Source organism: Bufo bufo, chromosome 5, assembly GCF_905171765.1.
Source record: "Bufo bufo chromosome 5, aBufBuf1.1, whole genome shotgun sequence".
Taxonomy (NCBI): domain Eukaryota; kingdom Metazoa; phylum Chordata; class Amphibia; order Anura; family Bufonidae; genus Bufo; species Bufo bufo.
In genome coordinates, this window is record NC_053393.1 from 55,554,503 (window position 1) to 55,579,034 (window position 24,532).

The 24,532-nt window shown below is 42.3% G+C and overlaps 1 protein-coding gene across 1 annotated transcript in view; it reads left to right on the forward strand.

Annotated features, from left to right (window-relative positions):
* The window catches only part of LOC121002377 (fibrocystin-L-like), a 171,544-nt gene that overhangs the window by 103,033 nt on the left and 43,979 nt on the right, over positions 1 to 24,532 (forward strand). Inside the window, exons 40-57 of the mRNA XM_040433840.1 lie at positions 2,342 to 2,519; positions 3,835 to 3,991; positions 6,343 to 6,499; positions 7,430 to 7,509; positions 7,629 to 7,758; positions 8,565 to 8,694; positions 9,998 to 10,239; positions 10,976 to 11,112; positions 12,982 to 14,011; positions 15,474 to 15,665; positions 18,707 to 18,858; positions 18,976 to 19,135; positions 20,749 to 20,911; positions 21,442 to 21,530; positions 22,710 to 22,864; positions 22,954 to 23,083; positions 23,170 to 23,288; positions 23,566 to 23,695. Coding sequence (XP_040289774.1) covers positions 2,342 to 2,519; positions 3,835 to 3,991; positions 6,343 to 6,499; positions 7,430 to 7,509; positions 7,629 to 7,758; positions 8,565 to 8,694; positions 9,998 to 10,239; positions 10,976 to 11,112; positions 12,982 to 14,011; positions 15,474 to 15,665; positions 18,707 to 18,858; positions 18,976 to 19,135; positions 20,749 to 20,911; positions 21,442 to 21,530; positions 22,710 to 22,864; positions 22,954 to 23,083; positions 23,170 to 23,288; positions 23,566 to 23,695 — 3,531 coding nt within the window. The remainder of the gene's footprint in view (positions 1 to 2,341; positions 2,520 to 3,834; positions 3,992 to 6,342; positions 6,500 to 7,429; positions 7,510 to 7,628; positions 7,759 to 8,564; positions 8,695 to 9,997; positions 10,240 to 10,975; positions 11,113 to 12,981; positions 14,012 to 15,473; positions 15,666 to 18,706; positions 18,859 to 18,975; positions 19,136 to 20,748; positions 20,912 to 21,441; positions 21,531 to 22,709; positions 22,865 to 22,953; positions 23,084 to 23,169; positions 23,289 to 23,565; positions 23,696 to 24,532) is intronic.

Here is a 24,532-nt window from a genome sequence, read left to right on the forward strand (position 1 = left end):
ATGCTATGTGTCTCTGCATGGCCTTATTTCTACAGAATCATAGTGACATAAAGCTGTCAGTATGATTCTGTAGAAATAAGGCCATGCAGAGGCACATAGCATTATAAATCATGATAATACCGTGCGCTCCTGCAAGTCCAGAGCGGAGGATCACACTCACACACGGAGCGTGATTCCCGCAATGGACTCGCTCGAGTGAAACAGCCCTTAAAGGCGAGGCCGCTGTGGAGGTCACTGTTAAAGGGGAGGGGTACTGTAGATGTCACTGTTATAGTGGATACGGTCTATATCTTTTAACGACACACAAACATTAAATGAAATAGATGAAATATACCCGTGCGAAGCCGGGTCCACCTACTAGTATATATATAAAATAATATAAATGTATCAAACTGTAGTCATCAAACTTAGGATGGGCAATGTATAGTGTGGTGGAAGAATGCACATATGCAGGAATGCTGGTCACTGGTCACTCGTATAGGAAGCCAAGTGGTTGCTGTATAACCTGAAAAACCACAACCTGCACATCGCATTGGGGGAAGCTCAAATAGAAATTTACATCCATTTTCCCAAACTATGTAATACTAACAATACGTAAGCAGATACTGCAGGGGAGTTGTGCTTTAATTTTAAAGGTAGTCTGTCACCACAATTTGACATTATAGACCGCTTACATAGCGCTGTAGCATAACTGTACATGAGTCAAATGGTACCTTTGTTGTGTTGTTCTGAAGTTCAACAGATGCAAAATCGCTTTTTTATTCATATGTAAATGAGGGCTCGCAAGTGCCCAGGGACGGCGTTCGGGCTGTAAGTGCCCAGGCCGCTCTGCCTTCTCACATAACTCCTCCCCAGCCTGGTGCTTGGCCTGCCCTGTAAGCCTCTTGCATCATCCAGTGTACTGGACGAGACCCCGCCGCCGCATGCGCACTGCATGGGGCGATGCCGCTGCCCAAAATGGTCATCATAGTGCGCATGCCAGGGCCGGCGGCGAACTGCGCACTCGTTGGATTTCGGTCAGTACACTGGGTGATGCAAGGGGCTTACAGGGTGGGCCAAACAACAGGTTGGGAGGAGTTATCTAAGAAGAAGGCAGAGCGGCCTGGGCACTTACAGCCCGAACGCCGCCCCTGGGCACTTGCGAGCCCTCATTTACATATGAATAAAACAGCGTTTTTGCATCTGTTGAACTTCAGAACAACACAACAAAGGTACCATTTGACTCATGTACAGTTATGCTACAGCGCTATGTAAGCGGTCTATAATGTCAAATTGTGGTGGCAGACTACCTTTAAAGGGGTTATCCCATCTTAGACAATGGGGGCATATCGCTAGGATATGCCCCCATTGTCTGATGGGTGCGGGTCCCACCTCTGAGACCCGCACCTACAAGGAGAACGGAGCAGAGAAAGTTGAGGAGGGCGCACTGACTAACCTGTATGTATGTTAGCATGAGGAAGGGGACGAATGGAAGGAAGTATGAAACCACAAGTCTGCACGATTACAGTACACCTAACTTGTTTGTTGCTTTTTACTAGGGGGGAGCTTGCGGAAAGTACATTTTTTATGAAATTGTACCTCTGATTATACAGTTTTCCATAAATCAGTAGTACAAGCGAAGATAAAACACTTTGTAATATATCTGATTGCAAAATATGCAAAATATAAGACTCCTGTCCTCCTCCTGGGGCAATGAGGAGATGGATTTTTAGTTTTACTGAGGGATCAGATACAGTTTCTATGTTTATGGAAAGGGAAGAGGGTAGGAGGAAGGAGCATCCCCAGAGATAGAGGGAGACAGAGAGACACTGCTGATGAAGGTTTTATTAGGTATTTTACCGTCCTACTCCAGTGCTGGATACACAGCAACACTGCTTAATACTGCTGTATATTGTCCATGCTGCTGCTTCTGTGTATGTGTGGGAGAGAGTTAGGGGAGCAGTATCTCCTCTACTGTGTGTGTTGTGCAGCTTAGTAGTAACCACAACGGTTAGTCTCCTGCTCCCTCCCTCTCCTTATCCTCTCCTCTCCATAGACTTCTATATAGGCAGCAAATATAACCTTAAATAGGGAAATATAACCTCAGTGAAACTGAAATCCTTCTCTGCCTCACATGTATGGATTGTATCAGTGAAGTGAGAGTGATTAATGCAGGAGGCAGGGGTTAGGAGGAGAGGAGTCTGATAATTGGAGAATAAGGATTTTTTCTTTAATAAGATATATTGCCCAAAGGTGGAACCCCAATATACTAGATGTTTATAGCTCAGTATCTTGGTCTGATAAATCTTGGCATAGTTTACGACAAGCTTGTCCTAACCATTTATTTCACATCTTCCATCAGATACTAATACCTCCTCCTTAAGCTGCAATGTCAGTGTGGTGAATGGAAATAACATTGTGCAAATCAATAACTCCTTTACATACTCATCCGCATTAACTGCTGCCATATATGATGTCAGCCCCAAGAGAGGAGGCACAGCTGGGGGAACCAGACTCACAATCACTGGATTCCAGTTCAGGTATGTGCCATAACTGACTAGTTATCTAATGTTAATGGGCGCTAGGGTTGGATTAACCATCGGGGACTGGGGTTATGATTCATACAGAATGTAGATGCAGAATAAAAGTGATCGTCTACTTTCATTAACCTCTATTTTGTGCCTTGTTTGGACATGTGGAGCTAATAGAGATAAGACCTCTCTTAAAGGGGTCGTTCACCCTTTGGGGTTGTTTGTCAGACTCCATCCTCCTGGTCAGACCTTCAAAGGGAAGCATACTTACCTGCTCCCTTCTACTGGAGCCCAGCTCCTTTATTCCGCCACCGACACCTCCTCATTAGGTCCCCCATTGTCAAGATCCACTTTGATGCTGCTGCAGCCAATGACTGGTCACAATGCAGCAGTGTCAAAGTGGATACAGACAGATCGGCACCTAAACCAGGCAGCTATGGTAGGGAGTGAAAAAGCTGGGACCCAGCAGTGGGGAGCAGTTAAGTACACTTCCCTTTGCAGGTCCGGCCAGGAGGGAAGGTTTGGCCAAGCACCCCCAAAAGGTGAACAACCCTTTTTAAGCCAAATCATTGATCTCACATTAATGTTGACTTGATGGGCGTATAATGATCATGCCTGTCAACATTTCAAAATTGTCTTCAGGAAGATCTGATAGAACATTGCATGTAGTTCTGCAAACTTTTTGGGGTATAAACCCTTTTAAGGGCTTTTCCTGACTGTATTCCTGACATTTTTGAATCTCGAGGGGGAGGGGGCTGAAGCAATGACTCTACTGATGGGAACCTGGAGAAGAGGCACTAGAGGATGATGGAAATCTGGAGCAGAAGCACTAGTGGGGGAATCTACAGCAGAGGCGGCTAGCAGTACCTGCAATAACCACCCTTAACTGTACTTAAGAGATCCAGTGGCATCCAGTAAGACAGCTCACGTCATGACTATATTAATATGGTGTAGCTAGGTGCAGCCCTAGGTACAGGGGCCGAGTCTGGTGATGCAGGATCCCAGTGCCACACACAGGAGCACTTTCGGGAGATTCCAGTAGACTTGTGTGGCACCTGGTTGACTTGCCAACTCTTCTGGGAGTCTGAAAGGCCTTCCCCTACAAAACCTCTTGGGAGGGTTAGTAAGTATGATGATGACTCCAATGGAATCTCTGTAATGCATTTACAATAAGGCCCCCTAGCCCTCGACAGCTGTGAGACTGATCATGTGAGAACCTGCTGCCATGGACCACCAATTTGACATATGGCTGCCCATGCTCTAGTCTAGGAGTCGCATTGTTCATGTAACAGCAATTAATTCACTTTCTTTTTCTCCTTTGTAGCACTAATACCTCAGCTATCACTGTCACCATAGCACAGTCCGTGTGTGTCGTCCAGTCGGCTAATACCACACAAATTGTGTGTATAACCAGTGCCCACTCTCCTTCACAAAGAGCCAAAGTCACAGTATATATCGAAGGCCAAGGCATTGCAACGATGGTAAGAAATAAAATAGAAATATAATGTCAAAATCTGCCACTACATAGAAGAGAAGAAGACTCATAGCAAAGGCAAAACTGGGTCCCAATATGGTGCCAGGTAGCTATTCAGGACAAAAGGATTTGGTTTTTGCCTCCAGTTCCACCTTTTTTGACAATCTTTGGGCCAATTTTCAGCCCTTTGTTTGCTGACGATGCAGATTCTGTGGACAGGAGAGTAATAGCAAAGTGCACGGGACCAACCAGAACACGCTCCCTCTCTATGTCATGTGGCCTTTGCCTCTCAGCTCTAACATCTTTCAAAACCAAGACTTGCAATTCTGTTGTTTGCAACGATGGAGGTGTCATTTTCACAAAATCATTGTAGACTTGGAGAATGCAAAGTCTGTAAATAAGCTATACAGGGTGACATACAATGAACAGGTCGGATTGAAGGAAGTATGACTGTGGTTTGTAGTCTGTTACCATAGAGACAAATAGGTCTGCAGGGGAGCTGCAAAAGACAAAGGTAAAGCACCTTCTAACAGAATTAAATGGGCAAATGCAGATATTCCTTGACTGCAATGCAAAAGCAAACAATCATAATGTGCAGATATGCTGATATGTAACATTTTTTTAATTCCATTACTGCTATATTTAGGCTGGTTTCACATGAGCGAGTTGAACGCACGTGTCTGTTGAAGCTCTCATACTGACCGGATTGCATAGCATTATATCGATTTATGATGCCATGTAACCCTTAGACTACATGCACACGACAGTGAAAAAAAATGTCCGTTAAAAACAAATAAACTATCCATCTTTAACGGACATTTTTTTCACTGATGCCTTTCTGAGAAAAGATTGTTAAAAACAGACTAATTCAATAGTATGGGTGCAGTCGGTCAGTGAAAAACGGACAAGATAGAACACTTTTTATGTCCGTTTTTCACTGACAGTCAAAAAAACTGCCATGTGAATAACCCCATAGACTACCATTGGTCTTAAAACAGATGTGTGATGGCTGTTAAAAAAACGTCCATCACATGTCTGTTTTTCGTGTGCATGTAGCCTTACAGTTCTGGAATGTATTGTAAAACACTGATATCATTATGTCAGTGTTATCCAATACATTCCAGAACTCTAAGGGTTACATAGCATCATGAATCAATAATAATGCCATGCATTATATATGGAGAGATTTATTATCCCCTTTGTCACGAATTTAGAGCTAAAAAGTCATAAAACCCGGCTCTGTAACTTTTTAAATGCCATTGCAATTAGATTTAGTTGCAGCTGGGATTTTTAAAGGGAACCTGTCACCTGGAAAACACATATTAAACCAACCACAGTACCTTAAAGTATTCCCCAGTGTGTTGCTAATCATGATTTTCGTTCCTCATTTTGTCTCCTCATATTTGTTAAAATTGCAGTTTTAATGTCTGTTGGCGCTGTCTCCAAGTCAGGCTTGAAGTCAAGGAGGCAGCGGCCTTCTTGCTTGAAGGTACGATAAGCCCTCCCCTTACCCCTCCTCTCTACATTGTGATGGACATCTTGCCGTGATGCCGGGACCGCGCTCTTCTCGCGCATGCGCTGTGCGCTGCCTGTTACATCGCGATCCCAGTTCCGGCTCCCTCACTCACCGCCTTCATTTTGCAGACTATGCATGCGCCGTTCAGTTCCGTCGCGCTCGCACCCAGCCGTCGCTTCTCGTCTTTAGCGTGAGCGTGATCACTGGCTTGCGTTCCCCAGCGCCTGAAGCTAGTGATCACGCACACGTGCGAGCGCGATGGGACTGAACTACGTGATGGGAGCCGGGATCGCGCTGTAACAGGCAGCGCACGGCGCATGCGCGAGAGAAGCGCGATCACGGCAAGATGTTCATCACAATGTAGAGAGGAGGGGTAAGGGGCGGGCTTATCGTACCTTGAAGCAAGAAGGCCGCTGCCCCCTTGACTTCAAGCTTGACTTGGAGAAGGCGCCAACAGACATTAAAACTGCGATTTTAACAAATATGAGGAGACAGAATGAGGAAAGAAAATCATGATTAGCAACACACTGGGGAATACTTTAAGGTACTGTGGTTGGTTTAATATGTGTTTTCCAGGTGACAGGTTCCCTTTAAGCCGCCCTCGCCAGTTTCCGAAAAGGGGATGTGGCGAGGGCACTGTCGTAAATAACTGAAATCTACACCAGCTATGAGATTGAGTAGACTTCAGTCTGGTGCACGGACTGCCAGAGAAGGCATTTCATTAATGACAAGGCCTGCGCCTCGTCGCCTCCAGCAGGGAACATCGAGACCAGCTTAGTACATGCAATCAGGACCTTAGTTTTTTCTTTTTTTCTAAATCTTTTTTACCAATTCTTTTTTAGGACAATGCAGACTTTTTCTACATCGATGTCTGGTCTTCTAAATACACCTGGGGAGGAGAGTCTCCACCCGATGAGGGGTCCATGGCGGTCATCACAAAAGGGCAAACCATACTACTGGATGAGAGTACTCCAGTACTGAAGATGTTGCTGATCCAAGGTAATGAATAATACACTGAAATGATCAAATACACATTGAGTTCTTAGGTGCTAAAGTAAATCTGAGAAAGCGTATACATTTTCTTCTTCCCATTGTCCTTTGTGTTCCTCCTCTGAATGTATAACTGTGTCAGTTGGACGGTATTTATTTCTTTAAAAATACATTAAAGTAACCTTTCATCTAGAAAAAAAAAACATTTTCCCGCATCCATTATCCTAAGCCACAGCAGAGAGCGACTACAAAAAGTAGCCCTTGCTTTGGAGGACAGCCCACTGATTTCTATGTATATAATGTAATGCCTCGTTTCCCCTGTGGAGGCACTGCAGGGTAATTGATCACTTGCTTGCAGGTTCCAGCTGATTGCTAGATACCCTGTGATCAGTTTATGGTTGGGGACCCTTATTAACAAAAAGGGATTGTCAACAGAAGAAAGCCCAGTAAGAGGACACTTACTTGTGTTTTAGGAGTTTTTGTGTTAGTATTAATAGCTAATAATATACTAATCTTACCGATCACACTCTGGTCCCTTGCTGCCAGTCTTGACTCTTCACTACCTCTGCTTCTCTAGAGGTGGTAATGTGACATGACATCCTTTGTGACGACAGCCCAGGTGAGAGCCTCAGCCAGTTACTGGCCATGTTGTTCACCAAACACATTGTCACTTTAGACATCTTGTCAACACTCAAGAGGAGCAACAGAGGTGACACAAGACCAGAGCAGAGCTGGTAACATCAGTAGATTGCATTTTTATTTTGAGGAAGATTTGAGTATGGTGTATACAACTGGATTTGGATGACTTGTACAAAAAAAGTCAAAAAGTAAAACATGCAGCAGAAAAAACTCACTAGCAAGAACCCGGCCTTTTTCTTTTCTGTGTCCACCATTTGATATAACCCGGTAATATACACAGTCCGTTCACTTTTACAACAGGAGGAACTCTGATTTTTGATGAAGCAGATATAGAGCTGCAGTCTGAGAACATCCTCATTACAGATGGCGGTGCTCTTCAGGTACTCAAAGCCTAATATTTACTGTGCTATGGAATCAAATAGTTAATAACCAGGTATTGGATGGAATTATTGGACTGACGTCATGAGCCGTAAATGTCAAATAAAATATTTGTTTTTAGATTGGAACCGAGGCAGCTCCATTCCAGCACAAAGCAATAATCACCTTGCATGGCCAAATACGTTCTCCAGAGTTACCAGTATATGGAGCTAAGACGTTGGCTGTGAGGCAGGGGACCCTGGACCTTCATGGTAAATTTTAGTAAAAATAAATGTATGATAACAGGCTGTACAAAATGCCTTTACAACTACTACTATTGTAGCCCATTCTCATCCACATTCTGCTGCCTCTGATCTGAGCTCACATCTACCATCAGCTCCCTGCTGATTCAGTGTGGGTGCAAAGTCTTTGCTCTCTAGAAGATAATGTCCTACTCCTTATACCAGTTACTGTGCAAGTGATGTGTAGAAGGACAAGGATAACCCACAATACAGAGGATTGATTTGTAAGAGATCAGATCTGCTATTACAAGTGCCAAAGACTCCATCAGAAGCCAGCAGAAACCTACATATCAAGTGAATCTACAAAAAATGTTGAGTAACATGGTATATAGAACGCCTGTACTGATGGATAGTTACAGCCTGTATATTAGTAAAGCGCTGTATTCATAATCTCACAAGTTTCATGGCTTCGATCTTCCTGCATTCCCTACTAGTTCAGTGTCTGCACAGATATTGCTCTGGTAATCTGCCGTCTGGGAAGTTTCATCTTTACACCCAAAACTGTGCAGCAATGAGAAGTAGGAACTCTGCCCCCTGCATTATAGAAGTCCAGCTGAGCTGTTAGGAGGGCGTCTGCCAAGTTTTCCAACTGCAGCAGAATAATGAATACAGCTCTGGAGTATAATACAGGCGGTAAATCAGGACCAGTACAAGTCAGAACAGTAATGTAAAGTCTGTATAATGTTACTCCTCTTTTTCATAGATTCATTCTGTATGTAAACTGTAGTGGTGGTCAGTGGTCTGTGTCATAGGGTAAGTTTTTTCTTCTTTTCTAGGTATCCCCATTCCTGTTACATGGACTAGGCTTGCTCAGACAGTGGAATCGGGAAACTCTACTATAATTCTACAGAAAAGTGTGACTTGGAAAGCGGGAGATGAAATAGTGATCGCATCCACAGGTCACAGGTACATATATGAGAATCACGAACGTAAGGGCTCATGCCCACGAACGTGAGGGCTCCGTGCCCGTGCTGCGGACCGCAAATTGCGGTCCGCAAAGCACGGGCACCGGCCGTGGGGCATCCGCAGCGGATTTCATTTACTTGAATGGGGTCCGCGATCCGCATCCGACGGTTCGCACCGCAAAAAAATTAGTGCATGCACTACTTTTTTGTGGTGCGGAGGCGCGTACAGTAAACCCACGGAAGCACTCCGTAGTCGCAATGCGGCCACGGGCAGCACATGATCGTGTGCATGAGTCCTAAGGGCACATGCACACGACTGTTGTTGTTTTGCGGTCCATTTTTCACAGATCCGTTGTTCTGTATCTGATGTTTTTTTTCCTCTGATTTAAGTCCATTTCCGTTCCGTTATTCCACAAAACATATCCGTATGGTTTCTGTATGTGATCCGTTTTTTGCAGTATGGATCCGCAAAATACGCATGACATACGATGTGTTCGTGTGCGTTCCGTATTTTTTGTGAGCCCATTGACTTGACGATAATAGGATATGCACTACTTTTTTGCAGAATGGAAATACAGAAACAGAATGCACACGGAGTACCTTCCGTTGTTTTTGCAGACCCATTGAAGTGAATGGTTCCACATATGGTCCGCCAAAAAAACGGAACGGAAGCAGAAAGAAAATAAGTTTGTGTGCATGAGCCCTAATACATCATGAAAATGCATTGGAATCAATGGTAAAAAAAAACAAAAAACACAACATGCAAGGGGCATGCAGAAAAGAGCAGAGCACCTGCCAGTTCTTATTTAGACCTGTTTCTGGGAAAGCTAGGTAACAATATGGCTGTCATTATAGGTACTACAAGGATAATCACTAATTCATTTGCTAAACGTCTAGGTAGCAAATGTTTCTACAATATACAGTCCCCCATTGCTGTTGCCTAACAAGCCATTTTTTGGATATTTGCTTTACACCAGCCTCAGCGATATAAGATAAAGTATTCATATAATGGACTATAGTGTTGTGGGCATGCTCTGTGACATGTGCAGAGAGGGGGAGGCAGCTGAGGCACGACCAACCACTATTGTCAGTGCTATCTGCCTCCTGATTTATAATAGACGTGTTGCCTTTCATTGTAATCCTGCCCTCTGATGATAAGAAGATGACTATTGACGATGCCCCAGCACAAGCTCAAAAGTAATCTGTAAATTGTGTTAAACATAAAAATGTTACCTAAGGAATCCATTAATGTAAAACTTTACAGCACATTATTGTCCATAATTAATTGTATTATCCTCTGACAGACACAGCCAAAGTCAGAATGAAAAGCGGACTATTCAGTCTGTATCTGGAGATGGCACAGTCCTGACCCTAACACCGCCATTACTCTACAAACACCTGGGAATTTCGGTCACTCTACCTGACGGCACTATTTTTGAGGCCAGAGCAGAAGTAGGTCTCCTCACTAGAAACATCGTTGTCAGGGGGTCAACCAATGTGGAATGGAGCGACAGCATAGCGGCCTGTCCGGCTGGATTTGATACTGGTAATGTGATGGTTTGTTCTGGAATATGATGCTGCATCACAGCACACATTTTATGTTGTCTATATGGAGTATATTGGTGGAGACCCTTTTCATGGTTGCCCCCTCATATCTTATGGATTAGAATGTTTCTTAGGATAATATTTCATTTGAATACGGATCTTCTTACACAACTTCTGTCTTAAGAGGGAGACAGACATAGAAAACTTTTTTTTTATGGAAAATTGTTGAATATTGTAAAAAGTCAAGACATAAATGAAAAACGCATTGTTGTATACAGCTGGAGGTTCTCAGACTTCTTAGCAAAAGTTAAGATGCCTCCTCTGCAAATAAAAATTTGAAACTCTGTAGGTTTCGTTTTTGAATAAAGTTGGACATCTCCATCCATGTTCTACAATAAATGTCTGGCAACCCTTGATCAATAGTCTAGTCCAGGCATGCCCAACCTGCGGCCCTCCATCTGTTGCAAAACTACAACTCCCAGCATGCCTGGACAGCCTGCAGCTATCAGCCTGCAGCAGAGCATGGCCGGAGTTGTAGTTTTACAACAGCTGGTGGGCCGCAGGTGGAGCATCCCTGGTCTAGTCCAAGCAATGGTGAAACTCTTAAATGATTGCTCCCTAAGATCATTTTGGGAGGGTTGGGGGAAGATATTGAAGTATTGTAGTTTATGATGATGAAAAATCTAAGGATTTCCTTAAGTTACTCTTTTTAAATATTCATCATGTTCTTATTTTAGGTGAATTTGCCACACAGACGTGTTTCCAGGGAAGATTTGGGGAGGAAATAGGGAGTGATCAATTTGGAGGATGTATAATGTTCCATGCTCCAAAACCTAATCAACTTCTGTCCATTGGAAGAATAGAATATGTGGAAGTAAGTGTGTCAAGCTAAAAATAGTGGCGGAAAATGTTAAATTTTTTCACTTTTTCTTCTTATCACATTATATAAGAAATATACATCATACAAAAAAAATAAAAAATCTACACTACCAATAGTGATTTCACTTCAAATCACCATGTACATCAATATCTTCATCCAACATTACTTACATGGTGTCCGACATGAATGTGTTTATACCCATGTGTGGACATTGAGGTGGATGTTGCTTTGAATCTGCACAAAATCTTTGTGTCGGTGACAGAAGTAGGATCTGAAGACCTTATTGGCCCATACATATTTCTTTAAAGGCTCTGATAAAGGAGTAATTCTCCTTCTAAGTTCTCATTCACACTTGACATTTTGCACTTTAAAACTCTCTGCACCAGCTGGATCTCTGTAAGGAGAACCAGTAACCCCTATGAGATGCCTTGAAGGCATCTCAGACAGCCAGCCAGTACTCTGCTCTGTACAAACCAGGAGCAAGAGCTCTGAAACATCTGTCTACAGATGGGTTTCTCTGATATAGCTGATTTGTTAGTCATGTTTCAAGGCCCTATAATGGGTCACATATTGATTCACAGTGTAGACAGTTTTCTTCTTTCCTGAAGAAGAGCTAATTTGCAAAGTCCTTACTCTGTGAGGAGTACCAGTGCCTTCCAAAAGCTGCATTTTGCCCATAATGCAAACATTTTTTTGAGGAGGTAATATATAACAATCCTTTATATTCAATGTGCCATAAGAAAAAAAACAACGATTGTTTAAATCGTGTTTTTATGTTAAATGCTTTTCAAAATAATTTTTGTGATGTTATTTTTAATTTTTCATGTCAATATCTACATTTATACAAAAAACATAACATCATGCAGTTTTCGTACTGGAAACTGAGCTTAAAGAAATTATGCAGTAATAGATAATGATGACTTATCCTCAGGATAGGTCATCATTATCAGATCGGTGGGGGTTTGAGTCTCGGTACCTCTGCTGATCAGCTGTTGCAGGGAGCCGCAGCACTCACCGGAGCTCAGCTTCTCTCCAAAGCACAGCGCTGTACATAGTATAATGGTTGTGATTGGTATTGCAGCTTAGCCCTATTCATTTCAATAAGGCTGAGCTGCAACTAGGCCATGTGACCAATGTATGGTGACATCACATGACCTAGGAAGAGGCCGCGGCGCTCACGGAGCTCTGGTCTGTTCTAACAGCCGACAACCAGGACCCCTGCAGATCTGATATTGATTACCTATCCTGAGGATAGATCATCAATATTATTACCGGATAACCCCTTTAATAATAGGCACCACTTCCTGGTCTGTACAGATCACTTTACTGCAGCTATCTGCTTATCATTATAGACATGATTACAATGGCAGATATCACCTCTGTGTATAGATAACATATGATCAACCATTCACGATAGGTGATTGTCAAAGCTTATCTACTTCTTCCTGACCTCTGCATAGGTCACAGAGAATGCCTAGAAAATTCTCCCCTAAAAGTTCATGAGGTGTCCTCCTGCCCATTGTGTCCATGGCCCATGTAGCTGCTTCTATAAAAAAAATTCTCTAAATACTCTCTAAATGCTATTAAGAACAGCTCAGGCAAGATGGCCGCCCCCATAATCATGTTCAGGAAATAGAATTTAAAAAATCTACAATCAGAAAATAAAAACTGATTAGAAAAAAGGAGATGTGTTGCTATCTGGCACATTCTCTTTTAAGTAACTTTCAAGTGATTGATCATCGTGATTAATGATTGTATGAATAAAATGTAATCTACTGATAACATGCTGTACATATTTTACTGAGAATTTTAATATTTGTACATAATAATAATAAAGTAAAACATTTGTTGTTGTTTTTTTAGGTTTTCCATGCAGGGCAGGCTTTCAGGTTAGGCCGGTATCCAATACATTGGCATTTAATGGGTGATGTCCAGTATAAATCGTATGTGCGTGGTTGTGGAATTCATCAGACCTACAACAGAGCAGTGACCATCCACAATACCCACCACCTACTTGTGGAAAATAATGTCATCTACGATATCATGGGAGGAGCGTTCTTCATTGAAGATGGCATTGAGCACGGAAACATACTTCAGTACAACTTGGCTGTGTTTGTTAAGCAAAGTACCAGCTTGCTCAATGATGATGTCACCCCAGCAGCATTTTGGGTTACCAATCCAAATAACACAATTAGACACAATGCCGCTGCTGGTGGCACACACTTTGGCTTCTGGTACAGAATGCACAATAACCCAGATGGACCTTCCTATGATCCTAACATTTGCCAGAAGTTGGTGCCACTTGGAGAATTCTACAATAACACAGTTCACTCTCAGGGATGGTTTGGCATATGGATTTTTGAGAATTACTTCCCAGTGGTAGGTGGAAATTGCTATTCTTCTACACCATTCCCGGCTATATTCAAGTCTTTGACCACTTGGAATTGTCAGAAAGGAGCAGAATGGGTCAATGGCGGTGCTCTCCAGTTCCACAACTTCACCATGGTCAATAATGAGGACTCTGGCATAGAAACTAAAAGAGTAATTTCAAATTATGTTGGTGGATGGGGAGAGGCCAGCGGAGCTGTCCTAAAAAATGCTATCATTGTGGGACATCTGGATGAGCTAGGACTTGGTCCTAGTTATTGCACTGCTCGAGGCATCACCCTCCCATTTGATGAAGGACTTACTGTTTCGTCTGTAAAGTTCATCAACTTTGACCGATCAAACTGTGCAGCCATCGCCGTCACATCTATTACTGGACTCTGCTCAGACAGATGTGGAGGCTGGAGTGCAAAGTTTAATGGAATACAATACTTCAATTCACCCAAAAAGGCGGGATTTAGATGGGAGCATGAAGTTGTTCTAATTGATACCGATGGGACATTGACAGGTAAATACATAACCATCTTAGAGAAGGCATCAGCCCAAACTTTTCATCAACCCACCATTTTAATTAGAAATATTGTCATGAGAGCAATTCTTAAGCTGGTCATAATGGCTTATTTGACCAGCTATTTCTCTTGACTCCACCGAAAACTTTTAAGCCTTGCTTGGACAACCATGCATGTTTATTTCAATGTGGAGAGGAGAATAACACCTGCCACCATCCCTTCTGGCAGTGGCTTATCTCTTATGGCAACAAAGGATTGGGTATATTGAAATCCAACATGCCATATTCCTCTTTCCCCTGACATTTGCTGTTGGGAAGAGTTGTAAGGCCCCCATAAACCATCCTGCCACAATTGGTGGTTTTAGCCTGCATTTTCTGCTATGTGTATGGCCAGATTTAAGGTAGCCATAGGGTTAGATATTTATTCTCATTCAATATTAGTGAGATCTGAAGACAAATATTTATGTTCATAGCCACCTTAAAGGGTTTTTATGCGACTTAAAAGTGTTGTACTACTTTAAAGAGGCTATTACTACTACTTAGGATACTTCCTATTATCCTCAGGATAGGCCATCAATATCTGATTGGCGAAGGCCCGACACCTCGTATCCTCCTCTGCCGATCTGCAGTTCCTGAGTAGCTCAGGCGTTGGAAGTCTGTACTGGAACTAAACAGCTCCATCCATTGTGAAGTGGACAGAGCTGCTCCCATTCACTTCAATCAGTTACTGCAGAACTGCTGATCGGTGTGGGTGTGGGCTGTTGGACCCCTCCTGAACTGATAACAATGGCCTATCCTGAGAATAGCCCATCAATAGTAAAATCCTGGACAACTCCTTTAAATATTTATGACCTATAGTTAGGATAGGTCATGAATATCACATTGGTAGGGGACCTGACTTATTTGCTTGAATATAACTGAGATTCCCAAAGGTTATGTGACCGATGGACATGCCGTCACAGGCTGAAGAAGAGGCCACGGTGTCTGTGAAGGTTCTCATTTATCCAGGTCATGGTATATCTGTAAAGAATAAATCAAGGCAACTGGACTTACTGTACATTTCTTGAAAACGTTTCACTCGTTCTTCCAGCTCGTTGGAAGAACGAGTGAAACGTTTTAAAGAAATCTACAGTAAGTCCAGTTGCCTTGATTTATTCTTTACAGATAAGAGGCCACAGTGCTTGGTAAATGGCCCTGTCCATTCAAACAGCTGATCGGTGGGGTTTCAGGGGTTGTCCATTGGCCATTTGTCTACTTTGTTCTGGAGGCCCAGTAGGATGTATTTCCACTCTTCCTTGTACTGGATTTATTTTCTGCTACTTTTGTCTAAAGAAAATATTTATCAAAAAGCGGATCTCCCAACCTCAATAATAATTTTAGACCTTCTGTAGGATTTCACTAAACCTTCATTATTATCTGGTTAATTAGCAACTAATAAAAATATTTTTGTTTTTTGATGTAGGAAAGACAGGAGCAAAGGTGGTGCCAGGAAGTGGGCTCCTTGATCCGTCCCAGTGCAGCCAAAGCAGTGATTGGAGTGCTGGCTTCCCTGGATATATCTGTAATGCCTCCACCAGCTTCCACAGACTGGCCTTCAACAACCCATCCCCTACTTCTCTTCAAGGAAAGAATGCCATTATTTCAAATTCGTTTGGTAAGTTAATGATATTATTTGAACATTTTTAGAAATGCTTAAAGCCCCCCCTTTATTTCAAATTTTTAATCTATATACACCTGACATTCTGTGCTGATTAATGTCCTAATATTTTTTTCTAGCGTGTGGAATTTATTTTTCATAGCACCAAATGTCCTGCAGAAATAGGCTATGGGGCCTTTAAGTGAATGCAAGAAGCACTGCATTAGTCAGGCATGGCCATTACATGGTGGACAGAGCTATGTAGCTCCTGGGTATTGGATCTGCATAGCAGCTGTTAAAAACAGCTTATCGGTAGGGGTTCTGGGACTTGGACTCCCACCAATCAGATATTGATGATCAATACTAATACTGGGGCTTTAATAAGTTATCCCGGGAAAACTACTTTAAATGATAAAATTCTGGCTGCCTGAATCCACCACTAGGAGGAGCTTAAGAGCTCGCTGCATACTGTTAACATATTAAACTCAATAACTGCCTCTTCCCACAACACAGATCCCACTATGATAAGCTAATGAGCTGGTCCTGCTGTCCAACCCTATCTTCTCTCGGAACAACTTTAATCAAGTGGGTCAGCCAGTAGCAGTAGGAATATTAAAGGGGATTTCTGGAAATAACAATTTGTCACTTACGTGTTGGGTAGGTGATAATTGTTAGATTGGTGGGGGTCCACACCAGATCACTGAGGGCCCGACTTATTGGCCCCCTATTTATCATGAGAACGATATTGCTGCATTCACTGTTAATGGGACTGCACTCAGCTGTCTCCATCAGTCCCATAGACTTTTACTGACAATAATAAGTGTTCCAATATTCGCACTACCACTGACCACGGGAATAATGGTCCCCTGTCCCATATATGAATGGAGCATCAGTCAAGCATGCCCACTGCCCTTCTATTTGGCCTCTATAAGCCTGCTGAAGATAGCCAAACACTGTACTTGCCGATCTTTGGCGTCCCATAGACATTCCCCTCCTACGACTACCCCATTCATACAATAAAGGTTACTATCTTCTCTGGAACCCCTAACTAGGTTTAATAGAGCCCCATGTTCCCATGGAACCCTAAGTGAGGATTAACGTACAACTCTTAGGCTCCAATACATAATCGGTGACAAGGCACCCACCTACGATGTGCCATTTACAATACTGGTGTTTTCTTATGTGGGAGAGGGGCGTTTGAGCTCCTTCGGGTACCAGGATCCAGGCGAGACTGTTAGCTATGCATACCCTGTATGCAGTATCCCAGGGGGTCCGTAGTGTAGCCTTAGGTATGCGAGGCTTTGTAGTGCAGGGCGACCCACTAACCTGGGATTCACTGTCGTCTTCAGTCGGGTCAATACTGGAACAGGCAGTTGATAAATGTCGTGACGCCAGTGTCAATCGAACGGTGACACACCGTGTAGTGATAGGTGGAATAATGGAGCAATCCGGATATTTATATAACAGGTCAACTTTACTGAACGAATTTGTAGTTGGATGAACAGTCAGTAAAAACAGTTCCAGAGTTATTCCACACTTTACCATACAGTTACAGCAGTGGTTCAGGCTTTTACTCACAGTCACAAAAAGACTAACTTCAAGGCAGGCCTCCTAGGATCAGGGATTTCCTCTTACGCTAAATGCAGCAATACCCTCAAGGTCCAGACACCCAAATCCTGGTGATAACCCTTGAGCAAAGGTTCTGTAGAGGTTTCCTTCTCTCCTGATGGCAGGCTCTATCTTTGGAGTTCTTCAGGTATAATTAACCTAGAAAACTGGGTGGGAATGATCCTCCACACCAGTAGCGCAATTTCTGCACTCCTAAATGAGTCCTGAATCTCACAGCACTAACTCTAGCAACTTCCAACTCCCTCCCTAGGCTAGGCCCTAGCCTATTTATACTAAACTGGGGGCTCCCTCTGCTGGCTGGAATAAGAATTGCCTGCAGCAGGCCTAACTTTCTTAAAGGGAGATACACATTATAATATAGCAGTGTCGGGTAACCTACCCGTATGCTGCATGTACCTATACCTGTAAACCCTAGTTGTGATACACTGACAATGCTATTTTTTGGTAAATGCTTAATAATGTGGAATACATTTCAAGAAAGTGCATGTTCCATATAATCTATAAAGCCTTTGTGGAAGTGCTGTGGGCAGGCCTACATAGGGGGAAGCATAGAGTTGGAGAGGGTAGGAGTTGTGGCTAAGGCAATAAATGTGGCTGTAGTCCTCATAGTGACTAATCCTGACTGCAGCGCTCTGCCGGGTGACACAGACAGTAAATGGAGGAATGCAGGCTTCTTCCCCTCAGGGCACACCTTGGATTTTTTGGGTCTCTTGCCTGGAGGTGGCTAGGGTACCTTTGATGTTAAGGAAGAATGAGCAGTGTGGTGCTAGGCAGGAAGACAGTAGGAAGATGGCGATGATTGAGTACACAGACCACAGACCAGGCCGGCTTGATTAAAGCGAAAAAAAAGGTCTCCCCTTTACTAAACAGATGATAAATACATGCAGCAGGCCCAGTCCTGAACTATTTCACAGAGTAGGCCTTTCTCAGAACAAATAACCTAAACCTTGGACAGTGAAGTCTAAAGCCATATAAATGCATTACCTTTACTGGCAGAGTCCAAGTATCGCCATTATGGTCCCCAACCATCTGCAATAATTGAATGTTTTTTTCTCTAAGGTAGTTTTCAGCAAAGTTGATTTTTCGGGTATTTTTCACTCACAGGAATGGTGTTTTCCTAGAGCAGGATCTGCTCTGGCCTACTTGTTTGGTGTGTGCTCCTGCCAAGTCTTCACTCTAGACTGCTCATTAGCAGACTTTGTAGTAACCTGGAGCAAATGGGAGAAGCCAATAATATGGCAATTGTAACTAACAAACTGCCGGTTAACTGTTTCCTACCTATACATAGGCTTTTGGGTAACATAGTGCATAGATCATAGTATCACAGTGAACACTTTAACCACTTTAATAATTAACTTGGTATAAACCCTTTAGCAGTGAACCAGCCTTCCCTTTCCTCTCTCTAAAAACAAGGTAACTTTTATATTTAGGCTCCAGTGTTGTACCTTACCTGCCAAAACGCCTGACACACACATATGGATGGATGGCCTTGTTACCCAATGCTATTTCCTTCAACTGGTATTTCAGCGGTGTGGATTTCATTACAAACATCTCATATACATCGACCTTCTACGGATTCAAGGTAAATTATAGACCTACTCAACTCAATCAGTGACAACTAGATAAACGGTGTCTGCTGTCACATGTGTTTGTATCTGCCATTTTCATTAATTTTTCCATATAATTGTATTATGTTTAGAGCGAAGACTACGTGCTGATATCCCACAACTTTACTCAGAAGCCGGACATGTTCACAATAGTTGATGTGCGCAATGGATCCTCACAGCCATTGAGCTGGGACAATAATACCAGTGGAGACTGGTACTTCAATGATAACACCACTACACTAACATATCTAGGTACAGACATCTGTGTGATACTATTGATCAGTATTATGCATCTCCTTCTCCTAATCATTGACTATAGAGCTAATAGATCTGATTATTAGGATTGTATTGATGCTTAGGCATGTTGAAAGGGTTTAATGAAAATGCACAAATCACAAATCACCCCCTTGTGGAGACACCCAGTGATCAGCTGTAATCTGTGGGGAAACCCGTTATAATTTGAGTTTTCCTGCAACACCACCATAAGTGACCATTCAAATCAATGGGTTATCTGTGTAATGCAGGACTGGACAGGTCCTCCAGACTGAAAGGTACTCCTCGTAATCACTGACCACCTCTGGACAAGTGGCTTAGGTTGTCTCCAACCTCTTCCCTAACTGTTGATGAAAGTCTCAATGGGCACTGTGACATAGGTAACCAAGAGAGAACTGTCCAGAGGGCCAGACTTATCTTCTCTACAATGGATGAGATAGGTTGGGCGGAGAATAAGCACTGGCCACTTTGACCTGTATGATGGTGGTGGTATGAACAACAGCAGGGAACACCATTTTGCTTTTATTAATGTATATATTCTGCTTTTATTTGACACCATATGCTTTTATAGGCATTTTACCCCTCGTCTAATACGGGGTGTGGCTTTGTGGGAAGAGGTGTCATTTCACCAAAAAGGGCATGGCCTATAAGTGCCTCTATGCGCCAAAATTTGGGTGTATTTTTGGAGTAAAACTACTTTAATTTAGAGGCGGCGCAGGTAGAAATTATTGGCGCGCAGTCTAAATTCTGGCACACAAACAAAACATTTTGGGGCACTGATGGAAATCTTGCGCAGGATTTATGATACTCCAAATATATAATGGTCCATACGCCACAATAGTAAATTTGTCTTATATTAAGACTGTGATTTGTATTCTTAGACAGTGTAAAATGCACCACTATTAGTAAATCTGCCCCACTGTGTGCAAAAACTGACACAAAAAAATGCCACAAAACTGCAGCAAAAAAACACAAGCATTCAAATTTATCTGTGTAGGCACCCACAGAGTGGGATTTTTATATTAATGACCTGTCCTAAGGATATCAGATAGGCTGGGGTCTGACATCCGACACCCCCACCGATAGACTGGTTGACGTCAACAGCGAGCAGGTAAACAATGAAGGGAAGGCAGCGCTCTCATCAGCACAGCCTTCTCTTCAAACAGCTGATCGGCGGGGGTGCCGGGTGTCGGACCCCCGCTGATCTGATATTGCTGACCTATGCTGAGAACAGGTTATCAATATTAAAACCCTTTAAATATAGATTTTTTGCATTTTTCCTCCATTTTAGATGAATTGAGTGATCTTTTGTTCTCTTCTTAATGTGGGGAGAAATTTTCTATGCCTCTTTCCTTTGCTTTGTCCAACCCCATTTTTTTATGAAATATTCAAAAAAGCAACACACTATAAATAAAACTTTATGTGTTCCTACCCCTTATCCCTGCCATGGCAGTGTGTGGCCCTTTGATGGAGGCCATATTTCAGGCGACCATATGATTGACCACCACTGATACCACAAAACTAAGCAATCACACTAGATGTATTTATACAGGTACAGTGTACCTCGATTCACAAGTGTTTTCTGCTCCTAGTGTCTGGAAAAACGAGACTCCAGAGACGTGCCGTAGCCGGGACCCTCGACACAACCATGAAAAACACTGATGTAAACCTGGTGGTCTACCAATGCTATTTCCAGAACTGTATTCCACCCCCTCCCCCAACTGTACCCTCAATCATACCTATTTCATTCTATGAGTAAGTGTTACTGAGAGATAACTTGTAGATCAATGTTTGCAATTATCAAGTTGTATCAGAAAATATCAGCAGACAAGTAATCTGTATTATGTAACGGACGGTAAAGACATATTAACTAGACTTATGACCATGTATCAGGACTTGGTCTTTGCTCTACCTTTGCTTACTCCTGCTACTTTATAAGGAGTCATACGGAGTCTTTAACACGTAAAGTTCTTCTAGTTACGAACAAATGTATGGTTAGGCGAGGGTGTACATACCAGGGTGGTTTCTATGGGGCCCATGACAGAAGGGGGGGCCGTTTTAACATGTGAACGTGCTCAGGGAATCTTTTCTACAGACACGAGTAGGATGCTAAACAAGCTACAGACAGTTCTGGTATAGTAACATGAATCGGCTCCAGGATGGGGCCACTTTTTGCCATTACTAAGGGCCCAATCCCTTATGTCTGCCTCTGTGATCAAGTAGATTTGCATAACCCTGGTGATTGAACTAACTCATACTTCTACTAACATATATTGTCTTTCCAGTTTATGGTCTAATCGTTCCTTCTGGGAATCATCAGCAGAAAACAATTATACTGTCCCGAAGGAAGGATCCAATGTTGTAATCCCACCAGGTAATAATCTTCCTCTTATTAAAATGGGTGATCCAATCTTGCAAATTTATGGCATTTCCATATTTTTCTGACATATTCTTCATTTTTTTGCAGACCAAAAATTTACAAATACAAATATGCTATCCCAAACTTTGCAAATCAGGCTTCAGTTTAATACTTTAGTCATTTCATTAAGGGATTGACCTGGGCTTTATTTCCTTCCAAAAAAACTGCACAGGTTGTGTGTGGTATTGTAGCTCAATTCAATTCACTCCAGTTATATTGAGCTGCAATTTCAGATCCAGCCCAAAGACAGACGTGGTCGGTGCTGTTTTTGGAAGCCTGACTGCTATGTTTCTCTAATCCTGGACAAACCATTTAACATTAGAGGATGAGGTTTTTTTTCCAAAAAAATTACAAGATATTTTGATGAAGATTGTTTTTAAATTATTAGTTATTTTTAGGGATGCACATACAAGGTTCGGGTTATCTAAGAATTCCGTTATGGATTCCGCTACCACGGACGATAAGTTGATGAAATTAAAATCCTTGCTATATGGGTAATACATGGAGCATAAGATATTTGTGGTAGCCACATGTAATCAGAGTGATTTGACTACACAATACAATATTATGCCTCATTCACACAGTCAGTGTTTGGTCAGTGATTTCCATCAGTGATTGTGAGCAAAACCAGATGCTGCTCTAAACACAGAAAAGGTGCAGATCTTTCCCTTATAACCTTATGTCTGTAGAGGCTCCAATTCTGGTTTTGGCTCACAATCATTGATGGAAATCACTGACCAAAACACTGACGTGTGATTGAAGCATTATAGTGAGATGTATATTAGCATCTTTCAGTAGATCCTAATCTACTACCATTCTTTCCTCTAAAAAACATGTTGTATGGGAAGATAACTCATTCTATTATTTTAGCCTAGCAATATATTCCCAAGTTTCTTGAGTTTTTTTGTCCGGCATTTTTTAGCAGGATGAAATTAGTCCATCTCTACCATAAAAAGGGACTCTTCTGTTATTTGGGAACTCTTGACCAGTGGAAAATGGATTTTGGTGTGGTTTTGCTTAGAATATCTAGTGTTGAACATATAAGGATCTGTTCTGGTATGATACCTGGAGCCGTATGGGTCAAATGTTAAATTATTTTGACCTATGACTAAGCTTCCTATTGTTCTTTTCTAGGCAAGTATATTATAGCTGATGTAGATATCCCATCCCTGCATAAACTCACCATTTATGGTGTCTTGGAGCTGAGAAATCTCACCGACAACTCAACAGCCAGGACTTTACCCACCTTCAAGACAACTGTACTAAATGCTACATACATTTCCATCCAGGTGAGGTTCACAATACCATCACATCTGGTCAAAGTTTTATTTTTGCAAATATCTCTGAATCTTAATGATACCTACTTGATTATCTTCAGGGTGGAAGATTGATAGGAGGAACTCAGGACAACCCATTCCAAGGAGAATTACATATTGTACTACGAGGAAACCATTCAACTCCAGAGTTACTATTGCCAAATGGACCAAACCAAGGCTCAAAGGTTTTAGGTAAATTCAAATATCTTATATTGTGGATAGATGATGGTAATATGGGCATTATAAATGTAAACACTTATTCCCTCATTGTTGTGTAGGAGTGTTCGGTCAGCTGGACCTACATGGACTTCCTCGCTCTGTGTATAGAACAAAGCTGGCACAAACCGTATTAGCAGGATCTCAAACCATCACCGTCTCAGATCCAGTAGACTGGAAGGTGAGTTTAATCACTCTCAGTCTAGCTGAGAAGCAGAAAAGAAGAGGCAAAGGGAAAAGGTCTCACCAAGGGAATAAAATGGTTCCCAAGTTCCGAATATAATAGCTGGAATTGGTTTGTTTGCTGTGGTCAGATTTCAACTGTGAAGAATGAGATTCCATTATAGGGAATATAAGGTTTTATTATGGGATCCCCACACTCCATTAGGATGGACTATTATATGAAAAAAAACAGCTTCTTATATGTTAAATTTCACCTCTATTTTTTTTTTTACAAGGTGGGAGAAGATATTCTGATCACGACCACCAGTTATAGTGCCTGGCAGACAGAAATCAGGAAAATCACTGATGTTTCTTCTGACCAGAAGACCCTTACCTTAAATGTGTCCCTCAGCTTTAAGCACTCTGGTAAGTGACTAATAAACCGTATTAGTAAATTTTTAAAGATGTTTTCAGGCTTTGACCATCCAATTAAAGATTATGAGTATCTTAAAAATCCTATAATGAGTAGTGAGATCCACAAGTGTTTGCTGGTATTGCTAGGGAACTGTGTTATCAGTGGGCATTGAAATAATAATCCATTGTTTTCGATTATTGTGAGTGGTCCTCCAGAGACGATGGTCAGACTTGAGGTAATATAGTCCAACAAGTCCAACTTGTAACCCTACTAGTAACCCTTACAAGCTGTGAAAACAGCTAAAACTCTCAATGTCGCCCTGATTCATTCTCATTACTAATCGTCCTTCCTTTCAATGAACTCTCCTCTCAGCAATCTATCCTAAATTTAGCAGTCAAGCTAATCTCTCTGTCTACACCAATGCCTCCATCTTCTTCCGGTCATTGCACTGGTTGCTCAGAACCTACATCTCCTTGCTCATTTATATAGACCACCCTGCCCATGCTCTCCATTATGCCAATGATCTAAGACTAATATTCTCTATAATCCTACCCAGACAGATTACTTCCAAAGATCCACAGTTGTAAGCGCATCTTTTTAGGCAGGCATACCATATTCTATAATGGGGTTGTCTATGGTGAGATGAAACTAAGCCTTGTCCACGAGGTGACATTGAAAGAGCAGTTTGGTCTGGCACTCTGCTGTTTCCTTAGCTCACATTGCAGAAAAGCTTGTCAAACAGAGTGGCACAGCAAGCTATGCTGATACGAGTTATGGAAACGGCTTGCTGTTCTACTCCATTTGCCTAGCTCCTGTGCACTGCAGTGGGAGCAGAGCGCCAGACCAAT